This window comes from Mizuhopecten yessoensis, unplaced genomic scaffold (genome assembly GCF_002113885.1).
Source record: "Mizuhopecten yessoensis strain PY_sf001 unplaced genomic scaffold, ASM211388v2 scaffold3627, whole genome shotgun sequence".
Taxonomy (NCBI): Eukaryota; Metazoa; Mollusca; class Bivalvia; order Pectinida; family Pectinidae; genus Mizuhopecten; species Mizuhopecten yessoensis.
In genome coordinates, this window is record NW_018405139.1 from 401490 (window position 1) to 426533 (window position 25044).

General features: G+C 37.1%; 2 protein-coding genes across 4 annotated transcripts in view; one reads left to right on the forward strand and one right to left on the reverse strand.

The window, feature by feature from the left end:
* The window catches only part of LOC110447845 (homeobox protein onecut-like), a 34712-nt gene extending 18885 nt beyond the window's left edge, over positions 1 to 15827 (reverse strand). For all 3 annotated transcript variants that reach the window (XR_002462644.1, XM_021493790.1, XM_021493791.1), the window contains exon 1: positions 14508 to 15827. Coding sequence is in view for 2 of the 3 variants with exons in the window: in XM_021493790.1 (XP_021349465.1) it covers positions 14508 to 15636 (1129 nt within the window). In the remaining variant the exon portion in view is untranslated. The remainder of the gene's footprint in view (positions 1 to 14507) is intronic.
* Positions 15828 to 18495: 2668 nt separating this feature from the next.
* Positions 18496 to 25044, forward strand: part of LOC110447846 (tRNA (guanine-N(7)-)-methyltransferase non-catalytic subunit wdr4-like) — a 162241-nt gene continuing 155692 nt past the window's right edge. Inside the window, exon 1 of the mRNA XM_021493792.1 lies at positions 18496 to 18579. Coding sequence (XP_021349467.1) covers positions 18506 to 18579 — 74 coding nt within the window. The 5' untranslated portion in view covers positions 18496 to 18505. The remainder of the gene's footprint in view (positions 18580 to 25044) is intronic.

Consider the following 25044-nt stretch of genomic DNA (forward strand, 5'->3'; position numbering starts at 1 on the left):
ACAAATGAGATAATACCTATTGAAAAGCGAGAAAATTTGTTCCAATTCATACGCTAATCATTCCCATTTTGGAACCATGTTTTCACGACAAAAGGCCCAAGGAAACTCAATATTTGGTAAAATTACCAAATGGCTTATCTGTCAATTAGATGGAGCCGGCCTAAATAAGTAACAATTTGTCTGTTGAAGCATCCCCACTAACTACAAGGAAATTCCATTTGTTGGCGAAAGACTACATCTTTGAAATCTTGAACACTGTGTTGTTCTGCAGACAGCATCAGCTGGGCTGGAATTGGTGCATGAGTAAGCAGGAGCCAAACGACGTTAGCCCCAAGGGGTCATCCTTTATGGGGGAGAGCGACAGCCTCGCCGGTCGGCAGTGATGCATGGCCCCTCGTGACACCGGGGTTACCCACCTAATATGTCCGCCAGACTGACAAGCCCAGAGAGATACTGCCGCCGAAAAGGGAGGTGGTGAAAGCAATTCATGTTTTCCTTATATAAACTAATTAATATCTTATCAGATTAGCTGTCATTTTATTATTACTATTGTCCATCAAAAATTATTGAAAATGTAACGATGATTATGTTTTCTTTTGTTTTTCAAGAAACTTTCCCCCCCATTCCTATACCATGTATTTAAACATATGTTTACGTTTAAATATATAGGTACTGCAGAATGAACAATTTCTTCCTTTGTCCATTGCACTGTGATGCATGCAATAGGACTCAAGATGGGATTTTTTCTCCCTTTGTGTATACAGTGCATATATATGTTTACTAGGATTCCTACTTTTCTTCACTGATATCTATAATACCAGTGATCAATCTACAATTAGTTTGTGTGGGTTTTTTCTCAGTGTATGGTTAAAAGATATATGGGTCCCACCATGTTAAATTTCAGTATTTTCAGAAATTCCATGGGTCAAATCAAAATTCTATGGGTACATGGCCCAGGACTCGCATGTAGATTTATCACTGTAATACCTACCGAATGTTAGTTTATAAAATCCTGAAGATTGAATACTTTTCTCTGCTCATATATATTAAACAACTACAAAAGTTTTAACAACACTCATGTTTGCTCAACATTTCACGTTATGAAACATGCAGCTTTCCACAGATATGAAAGTTTATTAGATAACAGCCTATTTGTTTACCTACATTTTATAAAGTAGCACCAATGCAAAGTACACCCGAGTGTTAACAGCACGAGTGTTAACAGCACAGCACGAGTGTTAACAGCACGTGATAAAATTCCTATTCCCCCCCCCCCCCATTAGAATTCCCCCATACATTTTAGGGGGTTCAGTACTATAGATGATTACACTGTTTAGTCAAACTTTCAGGTGTCCTAAAGGCTGTTTCATAAATTTGAATGTTTTGAGTCTATTACCACTGACCCCTGTTATCACTGTTTTCCTACTTTCTTCCTGCTGGGACACCTCTTTCCTCAAATGGAAGGGCTTTAAGGGAATGAAAAGACCGCCTCGCCTGCAATATTTACCAAACAAACGTGTACACAGTTTTGAAGATATGACAGCCCCATTCTCACTTTGATCTATCTTGCGCTGCCCGCTATAACAGGTTGCACTGTTTCAACTTTCAATGCTGTGTTTCCATTTCAGGAATGTGCAAACATGCAAAAGTTTATTCTTTAAACTTTTCAATGTTTACACAAGTGTATAGCAAGTGTATGGAAGAATAAAAGAATATCTTAAGTTTTTTAAAAACAAAATATTATATTACAATATAGATATGTTACATTTTTCTAATAATAAGTTTTCCTGCACCAACATGATAGTGTTGATCTTTCATAGACAGGTATAACCAGGAAATTTGAATAAAACGGCAAGGACTTTCCATCCTCTTATCAAAATGTACTTCCAATTACTTGTCGATCAATCATAGCATGAAGTAACACTACCAGGCTACCGGTGAGTATGTAGCCGATAAATTCTAATTGGAGGAAGAAAACATCAAACATTTAACATAACAAGTCTGTCAATGATGATAATGGATAGAAAACGTTAAATACAATATTTGAATATTGCATGGCCGTCAATATGTAACGCATGGGTTTTGTATAACAACAATCCTATATGTACCACAGGGAGGTACTTAGCGATATATATGTCCACGTTACACATGTATGACGATGGAGATGGATTCAGTTAACCTTTCTGCGTTATCTCCAGCTTTTATGTCATCAGCACCTAAACCTTTATGACAATTGCTGTGAGACAATGGCGTTCATTTCCTACCAGGTCCACTCTATTGGTTTGAGCGAGTATATGCAGTAATTGCCCCTGGCCTTTGATACTCCAAGATGACAGACAATGAGGTTAGATTGGGGTTCCCTGGGGGTTTCATTCAATAGAATTTGCCATAATATTGTATTCCATTGCAAACATGCTCCACAAAATACACAAGTCAAATTCAGCCTTATAGGCATTCCCAGTAATAAAACAGATTCAATGTCAAATAAAGGCAACACTAGATGTCCTTTTTCATAATTCAACTTATAAATTGTAAATCGATGTTTCCTGCCATGATAAATCTGATATTTAGATTTTTTATATGCGACTACTGAATCTGTGCTTTTTTTGTTCTCTTTTACAGAAAACTCTGTAGTTAACAATTACTTAATAAGTTTTTTAAGGCAAGGGCATATTTCTTACCGAATTCCTCTAGTAACTATTTTATCCCTGAAATCATTGACATAAAAACTGAAAAAAGGGCCGAAATGGCCGAAATGGTTTTTTCCGTATGAAATTGAAAACCAACTTTTGATATTCATATTTACTCAAATTAATATGGATATAAACAGATAACCTAAATAAATGGTCCATTATCAAATATGATTAATTCATCATCACTTCTGCACTATCAATTATCTTCATCATGGGTATCAATATTAAACAGTTCAGCCCCCTCAGGGTACCCCAGGAAACCATATGCCTAGCCATCACCTGTTCGAAGGCAATTAAGTCAGGGATGATGTTGACACAGCTTTGGTGGCCAGCTCCAAGTGTGGGGAGGAGGGGTGTCCTTTGTCTCCCCCTCAGACTCCCTTACCTGTACCGTTACATCTCTATTCTCATTATGTATATTAAGTAATGAATTCTTCATAATGATGATTGTTCAGTGTCAAAGAACTTTTTAGATTCCCATCGGAAATATTTTCAGGTATGAACAACAGCTTTTGGTACGAAATAATTTAAATAAATCAGTTGTTTCCCAAAAAAGACTTTCTGAAACTAGCATTGGTATATCATCATTGTGTACTAATAAATCAGATGATTTGTTATAACATTTCACAATCTGATATCTCATGGTGATATTTATTGAGAAAGCCCAGCCATGAATCATGATTATCACATATTTGTGTTGTACAGTTTCAGAAGTGCTAAAACTGCTAACAGGTAACAATAGCTCTATTACCCATACGTCTGCCCACACCCCGACTCTCTTCACTCAGAATGACAAAACAAAATGTCACAAAATTCTCCCCCACATGCAGTTATTGCATATATGATCAGTGATGACAAAGTAATACCTAACGGATCAGGTTGACGATACACACAGGGCCATTTTTCACCGGGGAGATTTGGTAGCCTTAACTATGGGCGACAGGTACAGCCATTAGTGGACGCTAAATACCTGGAACAGGTAGTTGTACAGGTAACACAGGTGGCCAGATACAGTTACATTCCACTCTGGCAGTAACAAAAGGCTCCATATTGAGGACATGATCTACCTGTTTCCTGTTTCATATCAGTATTAATTCATCTCTGCATCAACTGATGTCTAGGTAACCATTATCCCTAACAAATCTTCCCATATGGCTGTTTACCTGATTGACAGCCGTGCTCCCTTCTACTCTTTCTAGTTTACCTGTATTAGCCAGGTATACATGACAACGCTTGGTGAAGTACCCCTACATGTTTACCCAATGATTGGAAGGCATTTTCTAAGAAATATTTGTTTTATCAGTATAAGCTAATTAAATCCTAACAAACCAACACAGCATTTACATTTAAGATAACAACCTCAACCACTGTGTACTACGTGCACAGAGATATGTTTGTGACCATATGTTCGGAAACCTAATAAGCAGCCTGTTTAATTTGGAAGAATTTGGTTATGTGGTACTGGGTTTACTCCTGGCTCCCAAACTTGATGATACTATGATAGAATTATACAGAAGCAGGCATGTCCGACTGTCGCACAAATTGTTTAACAATGACGGAAGGATAGAGCCTCCTTCTGGTGCTGAAAGAGAAGCACATGTCAACCCTCGTGGTCAGCTCTCCATCCTTCGCTGCCTTATTAACCATGGACAACCACAATAGTACTACGCCATGATGTAGCTGGAGGGAGAGAAGTTGAATCTGTCGTCGTTGCTGCCCTTGTACGCACACACACACACCAAACACACACACACATCAGCAACGGGAAGGGCAAACCTGATTAGCATGCAAAGAGAGTAGGGCAGACAAAAACGGTGGCTGTGAACCCAGATTAGTGTATGATGCATCGTTATTTTTCGTAATTAGTACAGCCAGTAAATGGCTGAAATGCCAAACCCCTAATTACCCCGAGTAACTTAATCACATTAGTCCTTCCACATGCACAATGTTAGCAAAATGCATCTTCATTTATGGAAGTGTCAGTGTCAAAACAAGCCCTTATTCACATTAGTATACAACCAACAGTGCTTCCATTACCGAATTAAACTCCACAAAACTTAAACATTACTTTTATTGTTGAAAAGAAAGCTGGCTTTGGTATTATATAATTCCTTCAAAAACAATGTAATAATTATATATATATCTCCTTACTGAGATCATAATTCGAGAAATTATTGCGAGGTCTATTGAAAAACATAGATATTGTTTAAGATCTACAACTAATTTGTCTTCGTCAATTCTACATCAGCCTTTTTTATAGCCTAACATGCAGTATTAGAACTACCAGTACGACTATTTATCCGCTCTTTTATTGCCCTAAATGCCATGCAATGTACTGTCAGAGTACTTGGAAGCTTTGCACCTTATCCTCTAGTGGGATATACAGGAGAACGGGGCTACCATGCTCTAGATATATATGCGGGCAATTCTGGGTTTGTCTGCTTGGACAGGCATTGTAGGGAAACTCTGGAGGCTTATAATAACATACTCAATTCTTGCAGTATTGGCGGTCATAGCCTCATGAAGGCCTCGGATGCACTATTTCATCTCTCAGCAAATTTAGTAGGAAGCATTGGAAGATATGTACAGGTATGTACAGGTATGTACAGGTTATATCAAAGGCATTTCTCAAGTGTCTGGTATTCATAGGGGAGCATACAGGCTTTACCCTGATACCCCTTCACTTCCACAGTAGATCTACTGTGTTCTGTTAGGGTAGGAGGGTGGCATTGCAATATTAGTAAGTCTCTAGGGTTTTAGCAGCTGGTATAAATATATATATAGTAGTCTTATAAATAGTTTGTATTGTTCATTCAAGTATTAGTAGTAGTGGTATAACCCATTCCTTAACAAGTAATGCATGGGGCATATACCTTGACCGATGCTGACCAAAGGTACATGGTCAGCCAGTGGTCACCAATACTGACCAGCATCCGGAACAACAATTAACTGAAAAGATAGCAAAAGGAAAATATCCCATTGAAATAATATTGAAATGAAATGAAAAGATGCGAACAAAAATAAAACTTTATATACAAAATAAATTAATACAAAGCAACATGAAATCATTTTTCTACAAGAAGGATCTTGTGTTGGTGTAGATCTAAAAGGAAACTGAAAGGAGGGTGTCAATAATAAAATATAGAATAGTACATATGGTCTTAAAAAGTGGGCCCTAACACAGACTGTATCAGGACTGCTGTCAGCTGGAAACCTGTCCAACAGAATTAGAAAAGAAGTAGTGTACAACTGAAACAAAAACAAAACTATAAGTCAAACAAAACCAACCCTTTCATCGGCCATGTCATCAATACAACACTTAATAATTATTTTACACGATAAAACCTTATCAAAGTGTTTTCTTTCTTTAGAAGGGGGATGGTGTACATCCCCCATGAAATTTTATATTCTGCCTATATCACACTAAAAATGCCCCCCCCCCCCCCCTTTTTTTAAACCTGGAGAAAACACTGTTAATAGCCATTTCAGTATCGTGTCTTGTACACTTCCTGATTTTAAGTTACATTGTTCTTATACATTACCTACCAGATAATGCAGTAGACGTAATGTGTTTTGTCTCTGATGTACAAGTATCATTTAATATTATGTATGTGTCGTGGCATTGTTATGGTTTTTTACTTGGATTTGGATTAAACACTCCTGGAAGTAGCTTTTAAATAAGATAACATTTCCAACAATACGAAGTTGATATAAAATATACCTAAATTCTCATTACAAAATGTAGCTTGAACCTCATCCATTCTGTAAAACTCTTTCACTCTTTATATATAAAAGGTTTAAGGTTACGAATAATTTTGATCTACAAAATAGCAGAAGTTTTGTGTTTTTCATTTAAATGTAGAGAATTAACTGTTATGACCAAGAACCACCTTTTATTCAATATGACAGCACCTGATGTGACCTTTGAGGGGCTAGTACTTTGAGAGTGCTAGCAAACAACCAGGCATAATGCCCCTGCCCAGGGTAACAGTGTGTTATGGGTTAATTACATCAGAGTCTATAGGGAACTGTAGGCCTCAGATGGCCGGGTCACAGATGGGTGTTTGCGACAGCTGGCAGATGGCAGCACACCTAAAACAATGTCCGGGTACATAGCTGGCCGTAACAATAAAGACTGCCTGACAAAGTCAAATGACATTTCGGCCTGGACAACTGTTTGGCCACTACTGTGGTTTGCATTGTCCAGGGATCTATTCATGTCCTACATAAATAGACTAGTGATTAAACAAGATTACATCTGTGGCGGTTAACCTATGTACACCCTGGTATATACAGTTACATCTGTACAGCTCAACAAAGACAGCCTCACTCTGACAATGGCCTCGGACCAACTGGACAATGACAGCCAATCAGTTTGGACCACCGCAGATTCATCTCTTACCAGTTTTTTTTCGATGCAATAACCTCTTAACCCTTTCAACATGGCCATAATGCATTAAAATTGACCTCAAAATTACCTTGATAAAAAAAAAAGTTAAATGAACAGGGATCATGCTATAAAAAACATATTGAACATATATCTTCATTTTATCTGTAAGTTTAAATAAAATGTATAATTAATAAAATCCACATCGTGTTTTCATGTAATTTTTTGTATCGATTGAAATTAACTTGCATTTACACATAATAAAAAAAACCATGGATTCAGAGAGGGTGATTGAAATTCTTATTCCACCGAGCTTTTCTGGAAAGGTGCCATGAAACAATGTTCCCAATTACCACTTTCTATGAAAACTATGCTAGAATTTAGCCAGATGGCATCACAAATTCCATAACATTTGGTTCCCCAGTGTAGTATCTGCTTGTTTGTAAAAGATATGGCCCCACTGCGGAGAAAAATCAATATCCTGTATTGATGGATGACTGGAAATAGTACAATTATCAATAAATCAATAAAACAATAATTGTTATTTCAATTGAGATAAAATAATGGTGTACAAGTCAATTATCACAGTGTTTGGGAAGATAAATTGTGAGCTAGGCAAAGCTCTGTGTTTAGAGTGGGGAAGGGTAGTGCCTCGGCGAAGGAAGCTGATCTAGACCGGCTTTACTGCCAAGGAGATCTAGATGCAGTGCTGCAACCGTTTCTTTTTTTAACCATAACACAGATTTATAATTTTGCTCCCAGTTCTTTTTCTATCTAAATCTATTGCATTTCCAATTATCTCTTTCTTGTAAGTTTCTTTCCCGAATCAGCACAATGCTCATAGCTAACCTTTTTTCTCTCTATTTTTTCTCTATTGCAAATTGTAAAATAGAAACCTACGCATAGCCCTATGTTTAATAGCTAAAGTGCAGGTTGATAAGGTTTCACTAATTTATATACTACTTAAAAAAACAATCTTATCATTCCTTTCAAATTCTTTGTTCTAAGATAAGCCTGACCATGGTACGTGAATTCGGATGACCTGGAGATGGCGATCACTCGGTATCACCTCGACAACCTCCTCGACTACCTAGCGAAGGAAATCTAGCACAGATTACAATTCCTCTGCGACTTGGAAACTACCAAGCTTTGCATAGTAAAATCTACCTGGATGTAACCATATGGTTTCATGAGGAAGTCGGAGGATTAAGGATTTCTAGGTTGGTGTAGTGACAATGTTTCATTTACGGTGGTTTGTTAATATTAAAATCTGTATATTTGAGGACCAGCTGGGGCAGCTTATGCCAGTGTTGACACTGTTGTTATTGCTGCGACAAGCTCTGGCAGAACAAGAACATTTATACATGTGATAAAGCAATATGAGAATTTTCTCTGTCTCTATTCAGATCTGGTCGTACTTCAAAGTGGCCTTTATTTGGATGTACCTTAAAAAAGGAACTTTCTTTTTCGAACGGTTCAACAGTTTTCCCACATATTTTTCTACAATCTGATAATATGAAAATAACTATATTATTTGTATTAACTTGTTGATAGGTAGACTATACAGAACTGTCTGCGAGAAACTCATCCCCATTTACATTAATGATCAAATCCAAATATACTTATCAATCTGGTATCTGTCTGAAGTGATTTTCCTCACTTATTCCGATTACTTATCACACGTTATACAGATAGACCTGATTAACCTGTCAACATGTGATTACTGACACAGCTAATGGCAGGCTGTCAAATAAAACAGCTCGCTCTCATTTATCCCCAATCTATCCCAGTTATTTCTCTTCAGAAATCAATTTTCTCCTCATATTTTTTGTGGTGAAACTTGCAACTGTGTTTGTGCAGGTGATGTTAAAAATGTTACAAAAACAACCTGAAGCTATCAAGTATTTTTTTTTTTCAAACATGTAATTATTGTTATCATTAAATTCAAACTGTTGACCATAAGCATTTCGCAGTATATATAAGCTGCTCATTGTTTAAAATCCAGTTAACAATTTCAAAGGAAAAATACATCAAAACGATATATTTATCAATATATTGGTTACAAGGGTGCTGCTGCAAAATGTGCAAATACATAAGACACAAACTATATCGCTTACAGGCTTTGTTGTTTATATCTGCTACATAAATACAGCACATATTGCGACTCTGTGGTGTTTCTCCCTACTGTGTAACTAACTGTAGTGGTTTCTCCCTACTGTGTAACTAACTGTAGTGGTTTCTCCCTACTTTGTAACTAACTGTAGTGGTTTCTCCCTACTTTGTAACTAACTGTAGTGGTTTCTCCCTACCTTGTAACTAACTGTATTGGTTTCTCCCTACCGTGTAACTAACTGTAGTGGTTTCTCCCTCCCGTGTAACCATCTCTTTAGTGGATTTTCCCTACCTTGTAACTAACTGTAGAGGTTTCTCCCTACCGTGTAACCAACTCTTTAGTGGTTTCTCCCTATCTTGCAACTAACTGTAGTGGATTTTCCCTACCTCGTAACTAACTGTAGTGGTTTCTCCCTACCGTATAACTAACTGTAGTGGTTTCTCCCTACCGTGTAACTAACTGTAGTGGTTTTTCCCTACCGTGTAACCAACTCTTCAGTGGTTTCTCCCTACCTTGCAACTAACTGTAGTGGATTTTCCCTACCTTGTAACTAACTGTAGTGGTTTCTCCCTACCGTGTAACTAACTGTAGTGGTTTCTCCCTACCGTGTAACTAACTGTAGTGGTTTCTCCCTGCCTTGTAACTAACTGTAGTGGTTTCTCCCTACCTTGTAACTAACTGTAGTGGTTTCTCCCTACCGTGTAACTAACTGTAGTGGTTTCTCCCTACCTTGTAACTAACTCTTTAGTGGATTTTCCCTACCTTGTAACTAACTGTAGTGGTTTCTCCTTACCGTGTAACCAACTCTTTAGTGGATTTTCCCTACCTTGTAACTAACTGTAGTGGTTTCTCCTTACCGTGTAACCAACTCTTTAGTGGATTTTCCCTACCTTGTAACTAACTGTAGTGGTTTCTCCTTACCGTGTAACCAACTCTTTAGTGGATTTTCCCTACCTTGTAACTAACTGTAGTGGTTTCTCCTTACCGTGTAACCAACTCTTTAGTGGATTTTCCCTACCTTGTAACTAACTGTAGTGGTTTCTCCCTACCGTGTAACCAACTCTTTAGTGTTTTATCCATAACGTACAGGTAACTTAAGTTCTCTGTACCATGTTACTATCACTTATTTTCAATCCACTGTTCGGTTTAACTATGAACTGGACCTGATGTATGCTATAAAAGATTGCTGATCCTTGGCCTGTAGTTACCTTAGATTCCCTTCAGTCCAGGATACTTTTTGTGGGTCACTGACCTGTTTCATTTTAACTGACATACTGCCTTCAGCTCAATACAATATTGTTTGATAGTGTAACTATAGTAGTGGTACAGCTATTTCAGTACTGATGTTTTACAACCTATAGGCATAGAATGACTTAAGTTTTTCTGAAATTTAATTTTAAATTCGCTGATGTTTTAAAACCTAGGCAGAAGAACAGCTAGTTGTTTCAAGTGATTTCAGGTTCAAATTTAAAGTAAAGCTATTTTTTTATGCAATTGCAGATACTATACTCAACATAACAGCGGAATTGAAGAAGCACATGTTTTAACATTTATTTATGATATATATCAATATGTATGTGGGAGCAGTCTTCGTATATAACTGCACGTATTGAACATCCTCAGATACTCCTGTCATCATGTGCTGTATACAAACAACAATGGCGGCCATAGAATAAGGGGAGTGGGATGAATTATGCATGATGCCCGAGTACGATATTAATGTAATTGGCAAAGGATCCGCTCCATTTGGCTGAGATTCTGGGCATGTGGCATGTGTACCTGAATGACTATTATCCCACTGGTTCAGTTCCCACAGGCCATGAATCCGACACGGGCAACAATGACTAGGTAGCAAACTTGTATGCCTCGGTCACACAACACACTTTCATTTTACCTATATTGGTATATATCATTCATTTTACACACACATATATTTATATAAAAATAATTTATATACCCTATATCATTAATTTTTAAATAAATATCATTCTTGTATTCATTCTAATAGTAACTGGCATACACTGCACAAAAATGTTAATCTCCTTCAGTAAATAAATATTCTGTAATTTAATATCTTAAACGAAAAATCTGAATAATATACCTAGTTCAGTTTTATTTCAATTGTTTAAATTTCAAATTTGAATCTTAATACGGAGAATTTAAGCCTGATTTTAACAATTACCCTCAAAATGCATTCAGGTGAAAAATGTTTAAGTGGATATTATTGATCAATTCTGCAATTACACAGGCTGAACTACACTAAGGACAATTCTCCAGGTTATTTAGAACTATTTCAAAGGGCCATTTCCTATATACGTATTAATCTATTATGATTTTGTTTTTCAAATGTTGTCACCTTTTCAATTTTGAAAATCTTTATGACCAAATGGCCCTTGCTGTTTTTACCCCTGCAAATCATGGAAATTTGGTTTAGTAAATATGTGTTTTTCTATGCATAACAATTTAAATACATGGATAACCAACATGAGTAAATGTTCCACATATAATTCAGATGTGTTGCCTATTTGTACATGTATGGGTTAAATAATATAATATTAGCTTGCAGCTGAGCAATGGTGTACAGGGAATGTCAGAATTTGACATTGACAAATACAAAATAAACAGAAACATAAAGAGTTTCAGTAAAGATGGAGGCTGAGTGCCACATAACCCTGTGTCTGTGGCTGGTGGAGGAATAGGGCAGGAGACAGCTGCTGTAACTGGATCAGCATAGCATAGATGTGTGGCGTGTGTACACATGTAACATTTCCTAGAAATTTTACCAGGAAACAGTTGTCTACATTAGTAAAGCAACAACCATTTGCCTTCAGCTTCAAAAGGTAAAATTTGTCTCCATGGGGATGATTTTGAAAAAGGAAAACAGAAAGAGGTAGCCACAAAATTCAATCAGAATCAAATTTAAAAGCTGTCAGAAAAATAAGGAATTCTAAATTCTTGGCAGAAATTGGTCTACAAAGAATTATCTATCAAATTTGAACATGTCATAAAAAATGACTATTCATTCTTTATTGAAAGAAAAATAATTTATATGTATGTATGCATACCGGTGGATAATACACAGGTTCCAAAACCTACCACTGAAAAAACACTGAGTTTCATCTTTTTTGAAGAAATTTAGAGTTGAATTAAATCAAATAAATGCCCAGTAACTAAAAGAGACATGCAATATTATCTGCCAGGCTAAGGACGGTGGAGAAAATTGATATCAAAATAGCTGATTAACCACACGGAAAGCAGGAAAATGCATCATGCCATCAAGTTGTATGGAAAGCAAAATGATTGAGAACCTAGAACTGAAATTCCCCTGTGATGGAGGAAAGCAGTTTGATAAGAGGTGAATTGACAAGATTGTGTTCCGAAGCTCTGTTGACCCAAGGCTTCAGAAGCTGGCAGTGATGAGAACCCACTGATGCAGCACTGTAGTCAAGAAAACAATGACCTCTGGGGCATTTGGTCAGAAGCAGTCATTCCAATTACTGCCTTACAAACTTATTATGCAGCCTGCTGGATTATAATATGTCACTTTCAATTCTTCCACTGCTCTTGTTTCCTTGCCTGAATGACTGCCATGGATATTCATGAAATTACCTCTCAGTGTGTCAGAGTCTCACTGTTTTTGTGTAAGGGACAAAGAACTACCCTAAACATTTATCAAAAGCATATATATTACTTTAAAATACTAATTTCTATTTTTGCACAACTACATAGCTAAATGTATAAAGGATTGCCTGTGGTCTTAAAAGTCGAAAGGGACAAAAGAAAAAGCAATGTAAAAAATAAAATTTAAGAGCTAATATGATTTATCTGCAAACTGGCTAAGTGATAGGTGTAGATAGAGGTGTTGATAGCATGGATGAGCAGGCAGGTCCAGTATCACTGCCGGTATAGTCAGTCAACTTTATCAGGAACAATAAGGGCAGATGGTAGGTAATTGAATGGAGATAATATGCAAGGCTAGCTACTAGGTGCTTGTGAATGTCAGGTGTGTTATTTTACCACAGGGCTGTCACCCTACCCCTTGTCCCTGTACTAGCAGCCTATACCTACATCTGCCATCACACCCGTACAATTATACATCTGTTAATGACTGTAATCATTGACTCATGACCCTTCATTTTAATGTCACAACCAGTCTACTCAGCCCACCATATGTATAACTGTATCATACTACTTACTAAGATATTTTCATGAAATGTTCATCCAAATCAGAACATTTTATTTCCTTTTACTACTTAGATATTGCAAAAATTAAAAATCAAACTTAAAGACTATTGCAGCAAACACTGGATGCTTGCATTGTGATCTCCTGCAGGTGAATTTGCAACCACCTGCTCAAACATGTGTAAGTTTAAATATCAAACATGAATTCATTTTGAGTTAAAAAAAGAAAATCACAAATCAGCTTAGCTGACTTTGTCATAAAAGCAATTTGACTGAAAACATTGAATTTTTGAAGCTGATTCATGATAACCAAATTAATAGTCATTGTTTATTTAAAAGGCCACTCCGATTTTTCAAATGTTCACTGACAAAAAACATTGCAAGTCTGAAATTTATGAAAATTTTCCCAATATCTTTATCAAGCAGTATCAAATGATAGTAAACTGAAATTTCATTTTAGCTCAAAAATGTGAATGCAGTTGCAAATCACCTGGATTATTATTGAAATATTTTGAAATAAATCAAACATATTTCTATAATATTTCTATCTGAAAAACAAAGATTGAAATTCAATTCAGCATACAAACCTACAGATGGTATGAAAACCATGACAGTTTACAAATACATAGAAAAAACAAAATTAATGATCTAGCATGAAATTAAACCTGGATCTATAAAGCTGAAACATAAAAGAACAAATTAGCAAAGAAAAAAGATGTGATGTTATACACTAATAAGATACAATGACACAGAAGACATTTACGATACGTATTGTAATGGTATAACAACAGTTTGCCGATTAATTCTCCACGTCTGTGTGCTTGACAAATCTGATCAATTTCTTTGGCCATAACTGCGAATCAGCATTGACAATTGACAATATCATTTGAAATGCTTTTATCAATGAAAGTGACGTTCAATTGTTCAATAAATGGTTTGTCAATATACTACGACAGATACTACACGATCCTGACTGCACGTGGTTCGTGCTGCCAGACCAGACTCTCGACCTCAGTATGGATTTCTACAAAAGGGGAGAAAATGAAGGAAGCTGTACTCATAAGATCTAAGATAAATCTACAACTAATGTGCTTCTTCTTCTAATCTACCTCCAATTCTCTAAAAATTTTACCTGCAAGGCGCAATGCAGACATTCGCTGAAATTCTGGTTCTTGAAGCCATTTCCACATTCTGCGGAATGTTTCCCTCCCAGACTTCAGTTTGCTCCATGGTTTTGGATTTCGCAAAAGATCGCTTAATGTTCCCTGACTTCTACATAAAACTCTCTGAGCGAAAACTGCCTGTGGTATACTATAACGTTTAAGTTCGCTGCTGATTCTCTGTGCCAGTTCCTTTGTGTTTATTTCCTCAAGTTCTTTATTGCTCTGAGAATCCATTGGACCGACTGACTGACCCCTCTGGGGGCTGGAACTTTGACTATTTGGTGATGCATCAGGTGTAACTGTATGGTTCCCATGCAATCCATTGAGTGTTGACATCATGACAGGATTTGGGGAACTGAGTCGTGTAGGAGGTGGAGCCAGATTTCGATATGTTTCATATGTATTTGGTGATAATCCTGTAGGAGACTTATGATCGGACTTGGGTGAAGGCAGTCCATTTTGACTTACACCAAGACTCACATTCACATTATAACCGTAAGGTCCAACACTTTGTGGATATCCATTTGTTGTCATCATTGTCATGGGGCTTGTGGCCAAACTTGGACCCATATTGGAGATGTTCATCCCCATCCCCATCATTTTGTCATATCTGTAAGCAGTGTTCATATCCATTCCCAGTCCATTGTTCATAAGTGTAAATCCATTACCACCTACATTTGAAGCCTGAATCTGGTTGAACTTTTCTGACACTGTAGAAATGGGGGGTAGTGGTTGTAACGGAGTGAGCGTAGCATAGCTGTTGGGGCTGTAGTTGGGGCTCATCCTCCCGTTCAGAGTCTGGTATGTGACGTCCCCCATTTGGGAACGGAACTCCGTACTGTCGATCATACTGGCCACCGTAACCGGAATGGCCTCAGTTCTTGAGATGTCGATGGATGGTGACAACTCGGCCTCGGGGCTGGACACTGCACTGACACTGGGTACTGCTGGGAAGTCAGTGTCAGACTGAGTGGTATCGCGTGAGGACTGTTGGCTTGCTGTGTCTACTCCACTGCCTCCTCCGACACTCAATGGTGTGGTGACGGACGAATCGTTAAGTTGTTGATCCGGCAGCTCGCCCATGTTTTCCATCGTCATTCCAACAATCAACAAACGATCGAACAACAAAGAATGATAAACTGTCAGTTATAGTAACCTTTGGTAGCGGTTTGCTGGTTGGTTAGTCGATATTCGGGGGCTATTACGTACGCCTGGGAACAAGCAAGCTGTGCCTTAGTTCAACCTCCATGTTTGGACAGCTGTGACCTGCGCATTACAATATTGCGCATGGTTCATTATTATGGGCATGCGCTCTTCGATTCCGCGAAGAAGTTGTGTACAACAATCTAGGCAGAGCTGATTTGACTGTTGCGGAATAAAGGTCGCCCAATGCTCTTGGGACAATCGTTGTGATTTTTAATCTGTCATCTTATTAAAACACATTATATTTGTACCAGCAACGGAATGGGAAATATAAATTAATAGCCGAATGTTACTTTCTTTACCTTTTCGGAATATTTTGGAAAATTTATTTTAAGATTCGACTTTGTAAAAAAAGTTAAGGTACCGTACGTCAACGGTGAGTGCAAGGCTTTTGTAAATCGTTTTAAAAACTTTGATGATGTTCGAAAACTCAACGCTTAGTTCTGAGTTAATATCTCTATTTGATATAAGTACTTTTAGCTTGTTTATTTGTTGACATAGTCAAAGGATTAATTATCTCGAATATATTACAAGTGTCCAATAAAAATGTACAGCTATATTTCTCAGTAAATGTTAATATCATCAGAGACTATATATATATATAAAGAAAACTAAAAGAAACCTATATTACAAATGTACCTTAAGCTTACAAAGTGCAAACACCTAGATGTAATTACTGCGTCTGTAGTTTCGCATTATAACTTTGTAGAACATATTAAACAAAGAACAAGTAGGTGAATCTGTGAAAAAGGGTTTTACTAGCCAGAGCCAGTAGTATAAACCAAGTAATTAGATTAGATGCTTAGTTCGTGCTATTTAACTTAAGTCCGTGCATAAACTTGTAAATATTTCCATTGATTGACTCAGTGTACCGACAGCTTCAAATCAATCTGGAAAATATGAAACTGCAACTGACAAAATATCTAAAAATTTAAATAATATAATTTACGATGAATTTTGGAAAGTTCGATTACAAATTAAAATAATTGAAAAGAAACCCAACTTAAAACATGTTTTACATTGATTTCCTTTGATTGCCGTTAAAATCCATAGGTTACATACAATCAATTGACTTTTCCTCTTAATAAAATAAACAAATATAATCTTAATTTTTCTGGCTCATTACACACGTTAAACAGATCGCGAATCGTTGACACTAGTAGGTGAAGTGTGCGGTCATTAAGATGTTAAGAATACAATATCATACTCACGGAATTAGACTTTCTATTTCTATGTCCGCGACATACCACAATGAATACATTATCAGCTTCAAATATTTTTATCTATGCTCTTTTGCATTAAAAATGCAGTATGTTTATATCATTTAACGTATGTACATAAACAGACATAAATGTAGACGTTAACACATTTTCCAAAACAAAAGAAAAACTTTAATGTTCTAAAAATGTAATTCTTTACATTTTTAATTTAAACTTTTTTTTTCAAAAAGGAAAATTAGAAAGAAACTGCTCTTTGATATCTTTTTTGTAAAAGGAATATATTGTAACTCCATCTATAATTTGTGAAACTATTCTATTAACAAAATAACAAATTGTGAACTGCTTTGAGACGATCTAGGTTGTGATAAAGCGGTATTTAGAACCCCAAGTTATTATTATAATAATATAATAAAATGTTTGTTTTTTAATTCTTTCTTTAACTTAGTTTGTTTTGGCGTATATCATCAGAGACGTATATATATGTAATATATACGTCTTTGATATCATTTGTTATAAATTTTATCGAACAGGGTGATAATATCCACAATAAATAAATAAATAAATAATATAATAAAGATTTGTGGAATATACACCCACATACGGTGTCACGGCCTGCCTACTTTTCACGACTATTATCGAAAAAGAAGGCCACCATGCAAAGTGTTAATGATCTCCTTTTGTTGTATGCGTTTACAAGGTGTTACTTGTAGTAAGCATGCTGTTATTTTCTATGTAGGTCTGTTAATTTAGTCGTATTCACAAAAAAATCTGTCGACAAATATCATAGTTTCGTAATAAATAAAAATGGCACGCTACTCTTTTTCTTGTTGGTAAAAGTTGGAATTAGATTAGATAGATACTAGGTCTGTGGTTAGAGTTAATTGATGTCAAGGGCGAGACTGATTTTATATAATAGAAGGTATGAATTAAAAGATCAACATACTCGATCTATATACTTTGATTATTCGAATTTAAAAATTAAATTAATCCATAATTTTTTTTTAAATAAAATGAACAGAATCGTTCCTCTGATTGAATGATAAAATTTTACGGATATGATTTATAATAATGTAGACTACCATGTTCATTATGTACGAATTACTCAGATATTTCTTGCAACCACAACGCGTTTTTCACTTATTCGCTTTAGATATGATAATGCAAAGATTTCTTGCTTTATGATAAAAGATTGGTGCAAAACAACATGACTTTTTTTGCGGATAAAATCTTGCCTCATTAATAATTCACGCGCTGTAAATTATAACGGTACCAATCATCCAATGAAATTTGATGAAGTAAAAGACCAATCGCTGCATCTGTTATGGCAGGTGGTTGCATTTTATGCTTAGAACGTTGTAAATAATTATAAACAATAACAACATTACCCCCTGGGGTATTAAACTGACATGAAAATGTTAGATAACGTTTCAAAGTGATAACTATTTAAACATAGTGTTTATACATCTTTTAGTCGATTAAAAACCAAAACAGGGTTGATTTGTTTACATTGTTTTAAATGGTATACGCGGCCCAATGTGTACAGTATGGCCACTCTACAACATATCCCACGTGGGTTTGCGTGCAGCAGTGGTAAAAAACTAACCATATTTGAATATAGGTAATGTAATTTCTTCCGTTTGGCACTGTAAAAGAATTACTACTGCAATGTCATATATATGTGGTTGACCCGTTTTGTTTGATTGAAGGTAGCCAGCAAAAACTGCATAGGCGGGCCAATGTTTTGAGGGCGGTCCCATTGATTCAGTGCTATTGATCTTGGTCGGATCGATGAGAACCATCAATGGAATACTTAAGGGAGTCTTGTAGTATTGGAATTTACTACACATCATCGATTTTGACATAACTTAACACCAACTGTTGATAACAATGTGATAATCGTTAAACAGGGGTCGATTTTTGGATACAGCACAAATAAATCAGAAATAAGCTCTCGTCAAAACAAGAAACGGATCCATAGTTTTGACTCGACGCTAAATTACCCCGAGTATTACACAAGTGTGTCGAAATAAATCCAATAAACGAGTCGATTTAGTTTACACTTTCTTATTATATATTCATAACATTCGATTATGTCTGTGTGAATGAATAACCCACTATAAGGAAATGAAAATGCAAAATACTATTAACACTGTTGCTGCAGGCAAGACTTTAGTTATATATATTTATTTCTGTTTTCAATAATATGATTTTTATTTAGATTAAAGGCACATAAAGTACCAGAAATTGACGTGATTAAAAGCATCCGTAGGTTTCATTATAAACTGTTACAATAACATCGATATAAGGAGATTTTGAGATTGAGAGTTGCCACCCTCTCATGAAAAGAATTATATTACGACAATATATTTTTGATGCTTTCATTCTCAACACCAGATTGAAATATTTTTGTTGTTGTTTAGCCAAACTGGACTGGGTCGATCACCAGCCATCAGGTAGCTCTTTTGGTTAGAGTGTCCATGTGGAGTTTGGATTCAAATTGATTCAATTAAGTCTGCCCATGGGATTTTCCTTTCCTGTTATAGTGGTACCTTTGATCAACCCTTGTTTCAAGTACTGTGTGTATGCTTGACAAGGATATAACCAAACCTGATTTGTAAATAGTGTTGTCTTCAGGGGTCAAGACTTGGTAACGGGAGGGAAGAATGAAGTTGAACTGGACTGAGTCGATTACTGGCGACCATGCAGGTAGCTCAATTGGTTCGTCTTAAGTTAGTTGATGGATGTAGGTGTATAAGGTTTCCTCTATGTCTATATATATTTATGATGTTGAAATTGATTACTATTTTACATGTCCTACATTTCTTAATGTTCCATATGCTTTGATTTTACTTATTAATTTCTTAACAATAGCCATTTATAAACATAGCAACATATAAAGAAATTTAAAGTTCAATATTGGGTGTAAAAATCCATTTGTCCAAAGCCCAGGACAACCTGTTTTAGCTCTCAGGCAAGTGCAAAAGTTGGCCCACTTATACAGGGCAGGTGCAAAAGACTTGTTTCTTAAAAAAGTTTTGCACAAGTTTCTTGATCCCCTCAACTGGAGGTGAATACATTAATAACTTTGCTGACTGAAGTTCAGTGGAATACACTTCAACAATTACAAACAATTCATGAAAAACTACTTTATTCTTCATTTTGAAGAATTTGTTTTTGGGAGAATACTAGCTATCTCTCCATCAATTCACCAATTTTTCAGACTTAAAGGCTGATGAAAATAACTGAAGCTCAAGCTAAAATATACAATAGGGATAAATAAAAGATTTACTTACTGAAAGATTGTATGGCCTAGTTAACAACTAATTGACATCGTTTTGGCCTGGACCCCATTTGCGTATCCCGTTCAACCGTTTCAACCAGTTGAACCTGAAGAGAAAATAACAGGCTCAGATATTCGGCATGTGCATATTTAGCGGTCAAGACATGCCAGTTTATGCCTGACTGAAGCTAAAATGCAGATTTTTGCTAGTTTGCGTTATTTTTTTAATAAAACAAAGTCTATTCACTAGGGATATTTTAGGATATGTTAAATAATTTAGTGAACAGGTAAAAGAAGGACAAACTATTGGTGGTATATTGTTAGCTCACCTGCCTGAAGGGCAAGTGAGCTATGAGCCTTATGCCATGACACAGCGTCTGTTGTCCATCCGTCTGTTGCCTGTACGTCGTATGTCAGTCGGCCATCTGTCAACTTTTCCTTTAAAACACTACTAGCCCTGAATGGCTTAGTGGATTTTAACTAAATTTGGTCTGGAGCATCCTTGGGCAAAGGGCTTTACATTTTGTATAAACGGTGGGTGTGGCACCCCTGGGGACAGAGTGGCGGGGCCCAATAGGAGATATAGAGGTAAAACCTTTTAAAATCCTTCTTCTATCAAAGGGATTTATAGTGCGAATTATTCTGACGTTTTATCGACTTTTTTCATATCGGTCTGTCGTCGACTAACGTCAGAACTCCGGCCCTCTTTAATCTGCGGGAAATATGCGCCCCGCGCCCGGAGCGCACTTCAAACTGATATTTTAGAAACAAATCGTCACTTTAACACACATGTCGCAAATGGATCGAAAGATCTATTCTTTATGCACAAGATGAACATACATGACATGCCTCAAACAACCAATAAAATCACTAAAAACATATTTTTTCAAACTTACTCTGTTTTACTCTAGTTTTTTGATAGCCCCGCCTTCTAATGCCACGTGACTAAAATCTCGCAGGCCTACGTCATAACGTTGGGAAATACCTTCGGTAACGCGAGATCTTGTCAAGTCATGTGACATTGCTCATGGCCTAATTTCCATTAAAAACATGGGTTGGTATAGAAATGTTGGAAAATACTTTTCGTAATGATCTTTAAAACATGTTATTGATACCACCTAGTGCATAAAGAATAGATCTTTCGATCTATGTGCGACATGTGTGTGAAAGTGACGATTTGTTTCTAAAATATCAGTTTGAAGTGCGCTCCAGGCGCGGGTCGCATATTTCCCGCATATTATAGAGGGCCGGAGTTCTGACGTTAATCGACGACAGACCGATATGAAAAAAGTCGATAAAACGTCAGAATAATTCAGACTCAGGAATTTAGGGATTTTATCCTTATTTAGTCTGGAGCATCCTTGGTCCAAAGGGACTCAATTTTGTGTGAACAGTGGGTGTGGCCCCCCTGGAGGCGGAGGGAAGGGGCTTAATAGGGGAAATAGCGGTAAATCTTTAAAATTCTTCTTCTACCATAGGTATATAGGGATTTTGTTGCAATTTGGTCTGGAGCATCCTTGGGCCAAGGGCACTCAATATTGTATTAACGGTGGGTGTGGCCTCCTTCGGGGCAGAGGAGAGGGGCCCAATATGGAAAATAGAGGTAAAACTTTAAAATCCTTATCCTACCATAGGGATGAAGGGATTTTATCCTAATTTAGTCTGAAGCATCCTTGGGTCAAGGGGACTCAACTTTATATAAACGGTGGGTGTGGCCCCCTTGCCCCAGAGAGGTGGGGCAGAATATGGGAAATAGAGGTAAACCTGTGAAATACTTCTTCTACTATAGGCATTAAGGGATATCATCCTCATTTGATCTGGAACATCCTTAGCCAAGGGCACTCAATTTTGTATAAACGATGGGTGTGGCCCCCCCAAGGGGTAGAGGAGAGGGGCCGAACAGGGGTAGTAGAGGAAAAACTTAAAATCCTTCTTTAAGGGTAGGAATAAAGGGATTTTATCCTGATTAAGTCTGAAGCATACTTGGTCCAAGGGGATTCAATTTTGTATAAATGGTAGGTGTGACCTCCCTGGGGGCAGAGGAGCGGTGCCCAATAAGGGAAATAGAGGTAAACCTTTAAAATCCTTCTACCATATGGATTAAGCGATTTCATCCCAATTTGGTTTGGAGGATCCTTGGGCCAAGGGCACTCAATTTTGTATAAACAGTGGTTGTGGCCCTCGGGGCATGGGGGGGTGCTGGTGAGGCGATATACAGGTAAAATCTTTGAAATCCTTCTTCTACCATAGGTATTTAGGGATTTTATCCCAACTTTGTCTTCATCAAGTTGTCTAGTAGTGCCTGTTACTCTTAGGGTGTATTCATTAAAACAAGATGGCCACCAAGCTGCCATTTTAGATTTTGACATTTGAAGTATATTATATATTCGCTACATCTCCAGAAATACTGGATGGATCTTTCTGAAATTTCAAATGTACATACAGTACTTACCATGAAGTGCTTTATCTTAACCTCATATCAAGTACTGTACTTGAAACATATCCAGGTGAGCGATACAGACCATCTGGGCCTCTTGTTTTTTATTTGTCACAGGGCTCCGAAACTGTGCATTTTCAGCTCTGCCTTCATGTGTTAGTTTACTGCGGAATATTTCTGTATGTTAATATAAAAAATAAAGATAAATACATTCATCACTGATTATTTTTACTTGGTGAGAATTAACCAATATTTCAAAAATCTTCTTCTCCAGACTCAGATGTTCTACATTCAATTTCAGTGCATAAAAAGAAAGATCATCAGGGGCTTTATTTAAATTGTAAATTTCAGGACCCTCAAGCCATCCATTCTCCCTTGGGGAGGGGGTAAAGTTAATATAGTTTACATAGGGAAATAACATTTTTGGGTATATTTTATCCATTTTTTCGGCAGAAAATTACTCAAACTTAGTCAAAATCATCTTTGGTGAATGAGGTTATTACATTGTAAAATTAGGATTCCTACCAGATCCCCAGGGGCTAGGGCGGGGCCCCAAAGGGAACATTTATCAATATTTTCAAATTCTTATCCTTTGATGACATGACAAGTATTGTATTTCACTTAGTTTACATGCTGATTTCCACAACACATTTAAACAATAAAATAAAGCTACCAGTACCTATGATATAACTCAGGTGACCGCTAAGACCCTTGGACCTCTTGTTCTTCTTAAGAAAGACAATTATAAAAAAAATTGATACTCCCCTTCCCAATACATATCACACTGATATATGCGCACTGATACATACACATCCATGCATACATACCCAGACATTCACACCACACTAATGCTAGATAAGATAAGCATTTCTATACTAGAAAGTAACTTATTGTCGGTGTTGTTATCCCAACACTAGAAAACAACATGTGTTTGTTGCCCCTTCCATCACTAGATAGACAAGTTCATGTGTTTGTTGCCCCCTTCCGTCACTAGATAGACATGTTTATGTGTTTGTTGCCCCCTTCCATCCCTAGATAGACATGTTTATGTGTTTGTTGCCCCTTCCATCACTAGAAAGACAAGTTCATGTGTCTGTTGCCCCCTTCCATCACTAGATAGACAAGTTGAAGTGTTTGTTGCCCCCTTCCATCACTAGATAGACAAGTTTATGTGTCTGTTGCCCCCTTCCATCACTAGATAGACAAGTGTGTTTGTTGTCCCTTCCATCACTAGATAGACAAGTTCATGTGTTTGTTGCCCCCTGCCATCACTAGATAGCCATGTTTATGTGTTTGTTGCCCCCTTCCATCCCTAGATAGACATGTTTATGTGTTTGTTGCCCCTTCCATCACTAGATAGACAAGTTCATGTGTTTGTTGCCCCCTTCCATCACTAGGTAGACATGTTTATGTGTTTGTTGCCCCCTTCCATCCCTAGATAGACAAGTTTATGTGTTTGTTGCCCCCTTCCAGCCCTAGATAGACATGTTTATGTGTTTGTTGCCCCCTCCATAACTAGATAGACATGTTTATGTGTTTGTTGCCCCCTCCATAACTAGATAGACATGTTTATGTGTTTGTTGCCCCTTCCATCACTAGATAGACAAGTTCTTGTGTTTGTTGCCCCCTTCCATCACTAGTTAGACAAGGTGGTGTGTTTGGTGCCCCCTTCCATCACTAGATAGACAAGTTGGTGTGTTTGTTGCCCCCTTCAATCACTAGAAAGACAAGTTCATGTGTCTGTTGCCCCCTTCCATCACTAGATAGACATGTTGATGTGTTTGTTGCCCCCTTCCATCACTAGATAGACAAGTTGGTGTGTTTGTTGCCCCCTTCCATCACTAGAAAGACAAGTTCATGTGTCTGTTGCCCCCTTCCATCACTAGATAGACAAGTTGATGTGTTTGTTGCCCCCTTCCATCACTAGATAGACATGTTTATGTGTCTGTTGCCCCCTTCCACCACTAGATAGACATGTTTATGTGTTTGTTGCCCTTTCCATCACTAGATAGACAAGTTCATGTGTTTGTTGCCCATTCCATCACTAGATAGACATGTTTATGTGTTTGTTGCCCCTTCCATCACTAGATAGACATGTTTATGTGTCTGTTGCCCCCTTCCACCACTAGATAGACAGGTTTATGTGTTTGTTGCCCTTTCCATCACTAGATAGACAAGTTCATGTGTTTGTTGTCCCTTCCATCACTAGATAGACATGTTTATGTTTTTGTTGCCCCCTTCCATCACTAGATAGACAAGTTGATGTTTGTTGCCCCCTTCCATCACTAGATAGACAAGAGTGTTTGTTGTCCCTTCCATCACTAGATAGACATGTTTATGTTTTTGTTGCCCCCTTCCATCACTAG